The sequence below is a fragment of the Neopelma chrysocephalum genome, unplaced genomic scaffold (assembly GCF_003984885.1).
Source record: "Neopelma chrysocephalum unplaced genomic scaffold, ASM398488v2 Primary Assembly neopelma1_23b, whole genome shotgun sequence".
In the NCBI taxonomy this organism is placed as follows: domain Eukaryota; kingdom Metazoa; phylum Chordata; class Aves; order Passeriformes; family Pipridae; genus Neopelma; species Neopelma chrysocephalum.
In genome coordinates this window covers 844,299-857,588 of record NW_020897692.1, presented here as the reverse complement: position 1 = coordinate 857,588, position 13,290 = coordinate 844,299, and the positions used below count along the sequence as shown (strand labels likewise).

Sequence of the window (13,290 nt, the reverse complement as noted above, 5' to 3'; positions counted from 1 at the left end):
ATGTGGTTGCATGAAGTTCATTCTCATAGCAAACCATGACAACTATAAAGAGATTTAGAGATCTTTAGCTGGAACAAGTCAGTACCTCTTCACTTACCTCGGTGAGCTGAAGTGACTTGCTGAGAATCTGAGTGCTAAAAATAGATAGTAATTAAAAGGGAATTACTGGGCTGGGCAAACTCTACCTGAATGCTCACTCTCCTCTGCACCTCCCTGTAATACAAGTACAGTGTAACTGAATTCGAATGAATTCTTCGCATATTCATATAGTAGCATGTTTTTAAGTGAACATTAAAACCAGCAGTTCAGAATAGCCATTGTACAAATATCCTGTAATCAAAATATAGTTAATTCTTTTGGGCATAAATGAAAATTCACTTCTTACTCTTGACTTTTTGATAGCATTTCTGTAACAGTGCCATTCTGGTGCAGGAAAAACAATGCCATGTATAAAACAGAAATACAGTTCCTCTATTTATTTTCTAATCACCTTTCCATGGCCTTCTGATAAACTACCAGGATATTCACAGTAATTTCCAATGCTATAAAGTACCCGTATTTTGCCCAGCCCTGTGAAGCCATTACCTAATCAAGTGCTACAAATAAATAAATAAACTCAAACCAAAATATAATCCATTACTACTGTGTGAAAAAATGAAACTATTAACTAAGGTCTGTTTAAAAACATTTCACGTGATAAATCAGAACTTGCTAAAAATTCAAATGCATGAACTATTTTAAAGAATAGAAGCAGAAAACATAGAACTTCAATCCCTTTTAAATTTTCTCTATAAATAATAACCTCTTTAATTAATCTGATGCAGTACATTAATCGAACGTTATTGATTAGTATGCAGAATCTGTGACATGCTGATGTGTCTAATTAGGGAGTTGTTTAAGCTACAGAAGTCTTTAAAAAATTCCCTTCCCCAGCAGGGCATCTCAGGTGGGATGTTAAATGTATGCTCAGCCACTGGCTGCAAGAAGCCACCAAAGCAAACACTGAAGCACCTTGGTGAAGGCAATTGCAGCCTCAATACTATCAACTGACACTTCTGCTCAGTGACCCTCTCAGATCTTAGAAATGGTCTTTTCGGATTCTGGGTCTTGCTGTATTGATTTCAATCAGCAGATATTCCTAAGAGCTCCACTTTGAAATAGCCCTGCCAGAATTTCTACTCTCTAGCCCAGGTTTTATCTCAGGGTTTTTGTTCACATTCGACATCATTGAGCTAAATTACAAGAGAGGATTTTTTGCGTGTACTTGTTTCCTTACCCACTTTTTTTTTAATTTTATTTGTTACCAACACGAGTAAATCTTTCTGTTTACTTATGCTTCACTCGCTCTGTTGAGGGAGGCACACTGAGCTGCCTCAAGTGTTGTTTTCAAAATGTTTTTACATTTTTGGCCACGCTTCAGTGGGACCAACTTATTTCTGTCAACAACTTCATTACTGCCAGAATTTCACCCCTGTCTTTTTGAATACTGGAGGCACCCCAGAGAACCACCACTGGAGGCCCTCTCACAGCTCAAATTCTCATGCTGCCCTCTTACCCTTAGCAGAGCAGCAGAGGCTTTCATAGCCCACACACCACTGTACACAGCCTAGTGAGGGACCAGGCAGCTGCTGCTCCATACCAGGACACAGGAACCAGGGCAGAAGGACAGAAAATCCTCCCCATTAGGCTTCTCCTTCACAAGAGGCTGCACCCAATGCACCACAACGCCAACGGCAGGGCGCATAGGAAGGCCCAGAGGGGAAGGTAAAATCACTTAAGCTGTGTCTGCATCTCCTAACTTCTATAGCTCTTGGTAAAAATTGGAGCAGCCTAGGGGTCTTTTTGATTGTTAATCTTAAGGAAGAGGGGAAAGGGTATTTCAGACAGTAAAAAAGCTTCGAAGTTTTTCTTGTTTTCTGTTGTTTTTTTGTTGATGCTTTTTTTAAATTAAGAAAGCTATCAGGAAATCCTCAGCAGAAACTGAGAATGGGTTCCTGATGGCTGGCTTGATTTTGCCAAAATCCATTTTAAGGTTTACTTTGAGTGAGCTCAAATCAGGTTGCCATATGGAATTACTCCATGCAGCAGCCTGACCCAGAGCAAAACTGAACAAAGGTGAGATTATTTACTAAACTCCTAAACGACTGCCTGTTTTGCATCTCTCCCACAATGGATCTAATTCCCTAAGTAAATAAGCACATATTAAGTTAAAAGCCCAAGTAAACGAATAGACCAAATAGTTGTACTATTGTAGGCTATTTCATGACATACAAAACACAAACATGGGTCAACATTCAAGCCTCAGATTGTCTTAAAGCTTGCTGGCACCTGCAGTTTAGCATATTTACTACTGTAGCCAAGAAGATTGATCACAGGAAGCCAAAGTTGTTCAGTTAAAAAAAAAAAGAATAAGAATCAGCTGTTTTCTTTGCAATCTGTCAGATAACCAGCCTATTGAAACCATGGGCATTTCTCTTGAGCTCAAGAAACATGCTGGAGAGGATACGGGAGTCATTCTAATACTTTGCAGTTGTTTTGGAGGTTAAATAGAAAGCAGCAGAGAAAAAGACTGTTCCTTTGTGATTAAAGAAAAGTCAGAAACATAACATCAAAATGCACAGTTGTGCCCTTGACTGAAATAGACTTAACACTTACGCTGTATTTTTCACCTCGCTGACGCGCTCCAAATTGAAAACACAAAAGTGCCTTTCCCTGGTATTCTTTTTTTAAAAAATGACACAACTGTCCCACAGAGAAACTAGACACACAAAACACAGTCCTGCTTTTGTTAAAATAATTCATAAGCTGATGAAATCTTTTGTGTCAGATTCAAAACCAAGAAGCTTCAGATGAAAAATGCATCTGACTCCTGTCAGAGCTGCATAAGCTGCTTTGCAGTCTTGACTCTTCCCATCCTGGGCTCCAAATGGATGCAACAGTAAAAGGAAAGGTACAAAAGGCTCAGCAGACAGCAGTCTTAGTGTCCTTTACAGGACACATTGCCAGTTTAGAAAACATTGACGTTTATATGTGAACTTTTGTCATACATACCGCGTACGTACTAATGTGGTTTCACCAACCATCCCACTGGCAGAGCAAAAGGGCGTTCTCAACAAATTTGCCTTACCTGGTTACATACAGGCAAGACTCCACTGGACAAGCATTTATTCTTTTATAAAGAGAAGAATCTTTTGCGTCTTCACTGAGTTTTGTTGGGCAGCATGGGAGAAAAAGTATAGTTTCACATCTTCTGGTACCTTCTTCCTTGCTTTTCTTATGTTTTGTGAAGTTAATAGCACAGGACACAGGTGGCAGCCTAACCTGCTTTACCTCACAAAATAGATAATACTAATGTAAAAAAGTGGCTTTAAATGGTGGTGAGATGCTCGCTGCTATTTCAGTTCTCTTGCACTTGACAACTCTATACAAGCCAGAGGGCCGTTGTTTTTCATATGTGACGAACAAGTAGGCAATCGTGGTAGGTGGTACAAGTCGGTGTAGTCTCAAGGCTGCTCTTAGCAGATTCCAAGTACCTGGCCAGTTCAGAACTGCCTCAGGCTTCAAGGGAGGTAGAAGCAGGCATAGAAAGAGTCCAGCTTGCCCTTTGAAAGTGAATCAAATGATCTCTGAATTACATCTTGAGGGGAAATTGAAAGCACCCCGCTTAAAAAAGTACCTTAAGCTCTCATCACCATATTCTCACATTTCTTCTTATCAGAAAAAGAGAAAAAAAGCTAATGTACCACATTTAATAATGTACAAGCTGTTTGCAACACAGCTTTGGTATAACTTAGAAATATGTCATACTAACAATCCTAGGAATATGGCTGGATGTGAAAATTGGCTCCCATATGATACTTAACACCTGATATACTGGGTAAAAACTGTGGAGCTTATAGTGAGTTGAAAGCTTGGAATATGCTGGAATATTAATTTCCAGGTGTCAGTTTCTGCTATGCGTTTTATATTAATATTTTTATTGTAGAATACTTTTATTTATAGACGAAAAAAGAGTATATATCTCAAAGGACAAATACAGATAACATGATAAAAAGGACAATGCTGATGACAGATCATGATAACAATGAAAAAAAGAAAAAATAGTGAGATGAACAGCAATAACAAACATTTATTCACATGTCATTTAATGCATATTTAGACAATGACCCTATTTTTAAGTTTCTCTCTCAGGTGCATATAATAGTAGCTTTTGTTGTTATTTTCAAATAAAGCATATGTCCTCTGGTTTCAGTTTTCATCTTCATGTTCTGTTTGCAGGCCAAAAGTGACAATGTTTTGCAATGCAGCTAAAGTAGCATGTGCATTTGGTATGCTGAAGGCATCTATAATCTTTTGTCTGTAGCTTTTCTGAAAAGTTCATCACCTCCATTCCCTTAACCAATAGCTTTCTTGCAGCAGAACTAATGCCTGTGAGAAAAACATTGCAGGATCCTCAGTATGGCATTTATACCAGCTGTATAAAGAAGGGAAAGGGAAATGGGAAACAAGTGATGGAAACTGTTGCCAGATAGCCATTTTCCTCACAAAAAGGAAAATATAATTTTCAAGATCAACAGAGGACACTTGCTGAGCAAGCTAGATAACAGGATTTGTGAAATCACAGCCCAGGACTTGAGGCAGAAGAGAAGAAAGGGAAATAGAAGGAGTAATTCCTATGAGAGACAGAAATGAGAGGACAGATTGCTGGAGAAAGGCAATGGCAGACTGTGGGCAGAGAGAGATGTCTGCAAGGATGAGCAGACTTTATGATGGTGAGGCCCAGCTGTTTCCATGTATACACAGCCTTGCACCTGGCCTCCGGACCATAGTCTAGAGTGCTGCGTGTATGTGTAGTGAGACTCCTGTTAACATCCATGAAAAAAAAGTGTAGTCCGTCAGGCTTTGTGGTGTGGTGGATAGCCCTTTCATTCACACAGGCATGCAGCAGGCTATTTGTGACCTTCTGACAGTCAGAGGAGCTGTATCAAATGAAATTGCTGATGCTGAAGTTCTGATGGCCACCATATGGGGATAGAGGAAGTTCCTGATGGTATTGCACACTTTTATTACAATGGCCATGACAACAGATTTCCTCAGTGCAGATCAACTTGCCAGTGAGCATAGAAACCGAGTGAATAGATACCAGTGATCAATATCTACACTTCAGGCACTAGGAGAGAGATTGAAGAGCATGGAAGTGGCAGGACTTGAAGCACACAGAGCCAAGGACGATACTCAGTTTTGTTGCAGAGCTTAACATGGAGAAACTAGGACTACTATTGTCCTATGGATGACAATGTGGTCTCACGACTGCCTATTTGGTCTCAGTGTCTCTTTTCAGTGTGGTCTTCAAAGACAGAGAGATAGGTCAAAAAAGGGCACTTCTGAAACCCCTCACTGATGAAGAAAGAGAAAAAAGGAAAGAAAGAAAAGAAAGAAAAGAAGGAAAAGGAAAAAAGGAAGAAAGAAAGAAAGTAAGAAACTCAACACGTTTTGCACAGATAAAGAGCATAATTTGGGGAAAAGATGACACCATTTCCTGCCTGCATGAGAACCAGGGCCAAAATTCAGGCCAAGGTGAGGGAAACTGCCTAAATTACCCCATCGGAAATGCTAACATCATGAATGTAGTTTAAGCTTCTAACTCAGTGTTGCACAGTATTGCCTAATCCCAGGAGTATCTCTGAGAACCCTGTGCCTACATCCATGCAGGAGCAAAGGGTCAGTGACACAATTGCATCTCCATTTTATGCAATTAATTGACTTGAGACAAAAATGGCTGTTCCATGCCTCTTACATCCATCCCTTCTGCTTAAGTATTTGCTCTGTCTTGTGAATGGGAAATATGTGAACAACCACTTTCCAGAGAAAGCTGCTCTCTCACTGAACCACATATCAGGGTCCCACTACTCTCTAGGACCATCTATCTTGCAGTTGTTTGCCTGCAGGGAAGAGATTCAATGACAGTATCTGAGAGGATGGGGTTTGATGACTCAGAAATTGGTCTAGAAAGTAAGAGCTGTGACTCAGAACTCGAGTTCAGAAGGACCTAAACCCCAGGCCAGGCAAGGGTTGCAGCGGCTAAGCTGCTGCATAATGACTCATTACAAGTCGATTGAACTATACAAGCACACAACCCCAAGTAATAGTCAGCTCTCAGATCTGAGTGCAGTTTAACATAACTTCTCACCTGTTCCTTTGTCAGAACTCTGCTCTTTGAATATAGTATTTTAAGCACCTAATGGGCACCATGCTCCAAGTCAGCAAGCTGATTTGGCTGAGGCACAGGGATGGGAGATGACTTCAAGAAACAAAGCAAACTATTCATAAAGTAGAAAATTAATGTTAATTAAGCCTCTATGAGTCAGTTCTTCCTGACAGAATAGTATTTGAGCAGATTCAGACATCTTGAATGGGGTAGAAGCATATTATCTGTGTCCCTTCATATTTTGATAAACTTCACTCAAGATTCAGGGAGCACTTAGGATTTCCAGAAATCAAAATAAATTACTTTACCATGTCCCCTCCCAATTAGGAGAAATACTGTCATTAATTAAAATGTATTCCTGAAAATGTATCCAGGGTAGGACAATCCTAAATTTAAAAATGTAGAAAAACAGACAAAAATTACATATTGGTAGCTATATTTTCAACCAAAAAAAAAAATCTTCACATAATAAATACATCTTATGCACATTAAGTTCAAATTTACTTCAGAAAGCTATTTACAATATAAATAATTATAAATGGGAACACTTTGCAAGATATTGTTGACATAGCTAAATTGTATTTCTACGTTACATTCCAAAGGAAAACAACAGATGTTATGCTACAATGTCACCAGACCCTTTACATTGCAAGGCATGGTATTTGAAACACTAGCAATCTCTGTCTTTTTTTCCATAAATGTAACTGTTGGTTTAAAGTAAACACAAAATGCTTCATCATGTCTCAAGTGCTATTTTTGTTAGATTAGTATATTTTATGCACTGAAATATTTACTTTGGGAAAAAGTTGCAGTTCCCTAAAAGTACTTTTCCTAATAGACTTTATTTCCTTACAATGTAAAGGTGCCAATGTTTTATATTGTGTGAAAAAGATTATTTCTTGCATTTCAAAACTTCCCACTGTATCAGTAGCTGAAAGGAAAAAAAATAAATGCAGTCCAAATTGCAATAAATAAAAATGTTTAAAATGGAATCCTAGAACAATAGGAAAGCTTGAGAACTTTGTGTGAGACAGGAGTTAAATAGTGAATAGAACCAGACAAAAAGCTTTTTTTCTTCCTGTATTTGATCTGTCCTTTCAAATACGGCTTCATAGATGGAGTCATAAATTAACTCTTTTCAAAAAAGGATGTATTCCTAGCAACTTAGAGCCAGATTTATCTACAGAACTCTTATATACATAAGCTAAATGCCACAGTGACGTTTAACCTCATTCCATTTTTTTCATTAATAAATGCTCTTAGAAAATGTGAAATGGAATCACATTAGTGCTCTCACTGTTGTGAACAGAAGACTATTTACTTTTTTGATCTTCAAAATAACCCCTAAATCCTCAGCTACACCTCTAGCAAGCTTTAATCACACCAAACTAAGGGTTACAGAAATCTGTGAGGGATTTTTTTCTGTTGTTGGGTTTGGGGTTTGTTGTTTGGGGTTTTTTACGCAGCCAAAATATTTAACCATCAATACTAACTTCAAATAAAATAAAACAGGCTCTTCTCCACACTGCAGAGATGTCTGGAGTTAAGTCAGTATACCTACAGGAAAGCATGTTGATCCACCGTTGTTCCTAATAACAAAGGCTGTATTGCCTTTAGACTCTTAGGTGTTTTAAGTAAACTTGCAACTCATGGAAAGACCAGGGCCTGAATCCTTTTGCTGCAAGACATTCACTATAGCCACCTTAAAACAGACATCGCTAAGTCTAATCCTGGAACTGTGTGGTATAATCCCCATTATACACAGCTTTGTATGCAGAAGGTCTGAAACCAATGCATACGCCACAGCTTTGTTCCGTGACTGAAAGGTTATCTGACCTTTGGAACAGCCAGTCTGATTTTTTGGGGTGGCTGTGCCTTTTCCAGAAATACTATGCGACCTTATATTTTTTCCAACTCACTCAGCATGCTCACACAAATGAACATATGGTGGTTAACATACTTAAGGACATTAATGAATAAATGCTGCATGTGCAGAGGCAAAAATGAGATTCGGATAACAGTGATTAAAAGAGTTTATAAAAAGCAGAATTTCACTGTGCAACCCGTGGCAGTATTGTGGAGACGTCAACAAAAGCCAATTAAAAGCTTAAAGCTTAAGAAACATTTTTGGGGCTCTTCAGTGCAGAGATGCATTCATTTTTCAAAACATGCTTAAATACCTCTGTTATAGAAACATAGCCATTACAGCTATTATCCTCCAGTTTCCATACTCACATCTTGTGATTTAAGGAAAAAAAATTATAAACCAACCCCCAAACCTATTATCACGTGTCAGCTTTTTTTTCCTCACACATATTAAGTAGTACCTTACTCCACAAATATTCCCATTTGAGTCAATGGGACAAATTGCTGAGTAAGGCTCTTCTTCTAGTTTAAGAGTTGGTTTGCAAATTTGTCCAAAATCACAAACTCAATTCCCCTAGGGTGTGATTTTGTACAAAGACTAAAGAGGTTTTTAATCCTTTAAACAAAAGAGATATACTAAAATTGTAATGCACAAAAAACATAATTCACCATCCACTGATATCAATAAGAAATGGTTTCAAAGACCAGTGGTCACTCTGTATTTGCAGTAGTTACAAAATAGTAATTTGGTGTTAATAGCAAACCAGTATTACATTAGAGAAATGATGCAATAGAGTCATTTATATTGTTTCTGTTTCAAAACACAACATACATACCTTATTTAAAGTGATAACCTTTAGCTAATGTGGTATATTTGAAACTTATTTGGTTCAAATGCCTTGCATTTTCCAATTTTGCAAAATGTCTCTTTTCATCTGATTTAGAAAAGAAAGAAACATAAGAAGAGAAGAAGATATCCTTGAAGGATACTAAATGAAAATTTGTATTAAATAAATATGTAATGGAAAAAATAAGCTTTATACCATATTGAAAAGTATACATAATATGAACTGTGATATTATATGCTATAATTAAGATTGCAGACTTGCTTTCATGTAGCATGGGGAGTTTGTGTTTACAACATGCCATGCTTTCTGTCAGTTAAGAAGAAATTCCTGGCTATCTAAAGAAGCAGGATGGCAAATAAGTTGACAAAAGGCATCCATCTCCGGCATACTGTATTGAAGTGCTAAGGAGTAACAGTTGCTGGAATCCCATGAGGGGTACAAGCATCAGCCTTCGCTTGGAGCACAAGGAGGCTGCATGTGCAGACATCTTGACTGATTTATTCCATTCATTACAGTGCATTTTGTTGTATTTTTAGTGGACTGGAACTATTGAAAATAAGATAACTACAGTTTGGGAAGTCTTATTTTGAGATCACTGTGAATAAGATTGGGGAATTTTTATTGCATAGCACCCTGGATTTTTTTTCCTAGGTGAAATCATACAAAATACAAGCATCTTACTTTGTGCCTGTTTGTTTTATAAGTCCTCTATTTTTCAAAGGTGCCTGTCAGATGCAAATACAGCAGTGACCAAACTGAGGTTTCCTGACATTAGCCAGGGAACTGCAGCTGGTCTGCAGAACTCTATTGCCTTCTAATTAAAAGCTTGATAAAAAGAGTGCTTGGAGATCCCAAGAAACTTGGGTGCTGAGAAAATCCCATTCATTCAAACAGTTTAGGAAACTCTTCTGTAATACAAAATAATATTGACACTTAGACTTATTTTTATATGTACTAGTACGGATAATATGATACCATGTACCTCTACTCTAATTCACTTTGCAAATTGTATTTTAATACTGTAAAATGAGACTCCAAATACAAGTTTATTCATATTATTCATAGGAATAATATATATCCAGAATTAGATTTATCAAAAATACTTTCTTATTCCTATGCTTTAGGAATATATACAATTGTTGGGCTGAAAGAAGTCCATTTTGGTCCATTACTTCCTCTGAGTTAACAGTTGTCAATGTTTTTCAATTATTTGCCTTGTTTTTATCTTAAACAACTAAAAAACCAAAAATCTCTAGCTGCTGCTTTTTATGACCTTTGTTATTCATTTGGCAATGAGTCAAATCATTTTGTTCTCATTTTGCCTTGGCTATCATTCCATGCCCTGTCTCTCATTTCTGCTACTAGTTTAGATAGTTTCAGACCACTATTTACCTCTCCTCTGTGCAGAGCTTGGTGCACATCAGTGACATTACCCCTTCCTCTTTTCCCTTACAAAGATGACAGACCCAGTTTATTTAAAGGTTTTATTAGATCTTTCAGTCTCTTTATCTTTTGTGGAGCTCTGCTCCACCTCTTCTATTATGAGGTTTAGATAATAAAGACCAGACTGTGTTGCCCTTCCTTGTGTTCAATGTGCATTTCACCAGGAGCAATCACACTGCAGTCAACAAAGGTTGCTTATGGAGTAAGGTACTACTCAATTCAAGATTCACAGTCTGCCTTGGAGTGATCAGGACTATACACAAGATTCCAAGTTCAGAGAGGTAATTTCCTCTGCTTTCAAGTACATCTCTACTTACGTGGTTTATAATGTTATTATTTAGCTTTTGCTTCTGATTAGTTTTATTTGGAAACAGATATTTTTAACCCACCCATAGCTGGTTTATATTTAGTCCCATTGATGACTTAGTCCCATATGTTGAGCTTCTTAATGTTACAAATGAAACTAGCCCTAGTGCTAATCTCAGTAACCACCTCAATTCCCCTTATCTACGCATTGGCATAAGAGGGAACAGTGGTCCTGCTCCCATTGCAGTCAACTTTGGGACCATATAAATGCAATACAAAGAAGGACAGGTCTAGCAACTGTGCCTAAAAATGTCCTATTTTACATTTTGAGCATATGTTTTGTATTTATTCTTTTCCAATCAATCAGTCTTTTTGTTCATGAAGTTATTAAAAATTAAAAAAGCTTCTCTGCCTCTTTTGATGTCTCCTATAACTCTAGGACAGGCCCTGATAATACTAACATTTTTAATACAATTTATTTCCTTGGAACACTGATTTCCTTCTGTACTTTTTTATGTACATATGACTGATTTTGATATCCCTAATATTTTCAGATATCCATTAAAATTTCTGCTGCAAGCAAGAAAAGAATTCATATTTCTTTTTTGAAATCACACCTATTACTTTATGTCAGAGTAGTTACAATTTTCTATATTTCCTTAATGTACTCCAAAACTTTATCAGAAGTTAGACAAACCACCAAACAGGTTTTACCTATTCTCTCCTCTCATATTTTTACACTGGCACAATTACAGTTGTATTTTACAGCAAAATTTCTATGATTTTATTGAGTTCCCTCTGTGTTTCAAATTAGTTCTTAATTATTCAGCCATTTAGAATAACTTTTTCTTATTTTATAATTATCACTAAATGGCATACACAGCTATAGAGTTAACTGTGTTTACCTTGGACCATTCCTAATGCCAGTCTCTTCTCCCTGTTTCTCCAGGCAATTTTCTTCCATTTCACTCCACTACCCATCTAGGGCAACCTTTCAAAAATATGAGAACAACCTCCCAGCTCTACAGCAAGACAACCAACACCTTTGTGTTTCTCAAAACTACATTGAGAATGCCCCTCTCTTTTTAATACAGTAGAAGTAAATATTTGACCAAACTAGTCGGAAAGATACTGCTCATTTGACTCTTTTCAAATCAAGCATATGTAAATAGTTATGCATGTGAGTACACAAGGACTTAATAATTCAAGCTCTCACTTCTTTCTTCCCTTCGTCAGCCATGGACGCTTTATATCATGGAGCAGCATAACATGCTTGGCCATTGGGGAATAAACAGATCACCAAAAGTACACATTTTGTTGTGTATTTCAACGGAACACATTCCAATTTTCTGTGTTAAAAGAGTGCATAGCAGTTTTGTTGGCTGGGACCTATGCAGTACAGAAGGTCTGCCCTTGGCAGCGTTTCCAATCAACCACCTCTTACACAATGTGCATAAACTGCTCTGTTAGCCTGCCCCAAACACTCCCAGCCTAGACCTCTTCTATGCTTTTCAGCCTGCATGGCACCAACTTTGACTTTAGCTCCATTCACTCTAACCCTGCATGTCAGTGCATGTTTTTTAAAGTAATGTGTGTTAATTAACTTATCCCCCAAACCTTAGGTACTTTTTTCTAGTGCACTGTGGTATATGAAATGCTGGTAAGGACAAGGGCATGAAAATATATATCTTCCAATTAGATCTCAAAGGTTATTTTTTAAAGCACAACAGTTTTCAGAAAAAAAACTGTCAGCTTCCATTCGTTATTATAACAGATGTTCCCTTGTGTCCTTGTGCTGGATCTTGCTGCATCCTTAAGTGAGAAGTCACATCAAAGTGTGATCCATTACAGCCTAGTGAATAGTTTCTAATTGTTTCAGTGTCATATAGATGCTCCAGGGCATATCCAGTTAGTGTGTAAGCATGCTTATCAAAGTACTGCCTGTGGGAGCTGTAGTAATTTGGAGAGGCTGCTGGGTGGTCTCCTTGGGCTTGATGAGGGGACATGTCTGAATGCAGATAGTCTTTAGCAAGTACCAAACTAGATTTTGATATTCGGTCAGAACTGGGACTGCTTATTCTAGATAGTGTTGTGGGGCTGTTGTCATAGTCATTTTCATGTGGGCTCATAATCTTTCCATCTCGCTGCTGGATGTGTTCACAGGGAGGAGTGTTGGCAATCGTCGGGACACGGCAGACATCCCCTGCCAACTGCTGCTGAGGGTAGTTTGCAAAACAGATAGCATGCTTCTTCCCTGTGCCATTAATGGAGACCAGTGGGTCAGGAGTGGTTTTCCGCAGCTGTAGTCTGTTTTCTTCTTCTTTAATCATTTGCTGTGTGGCTCTTATTAGTGTTTCGATTTTGCTGGGCTCATGTGGACTGCTCTGATATTGCTCAGTACGGTATCGGTCACCTGATTCACTGGCAGAGCCAGGATCAGGTGAGCTAACAACACTGTCCTCATCCCAGTGTCCTCTTCCTAGGAAAGAGAGAAAGGAGAAAAGCGTTGAGGCTTAAGGAAGCAAGTGATCTTGAAGAACATGTAATCTGTACCTTATTTTACAGACAGAAAACCAAGATGGAGACAAGTGACTCGTAACAATGACCAAAAATGACCAT

At 38.0% G+C, this 13,290-nt stretch overlaps 1 protein-coding gene across 4 annotated transcripts in view; it reads right to left on the bottom strand.

Annotated features, from left to right (window-relative positions):
• Positions 1 to 7,621: 7,621 nt before the first annotated feature.
• The window catches only part of SIM1 (SIM bHLH transcription factor 1), a 53,390-nt gene continuing 47,721 nt past the window's right edge, over positions 7,622 to 13,290 (bottom strand). For all 4 annotated transcript variants that reach the window (XM_027694547.1, XM_027694539.1, XM_027694531.1 and 1 more), the window contains one exon: positions 7,622 to 13,150. In XM_027694547.1, the coding sequence (XP_027550348.1) occupies positions 12,420 to 13,150 (731 nt within the window). In that variant the 3' untranslated portion in view covers positions 7,622 to 12,419. The remainder of the gene's footprint in view (positions 13,151 to 13,290) is intronic.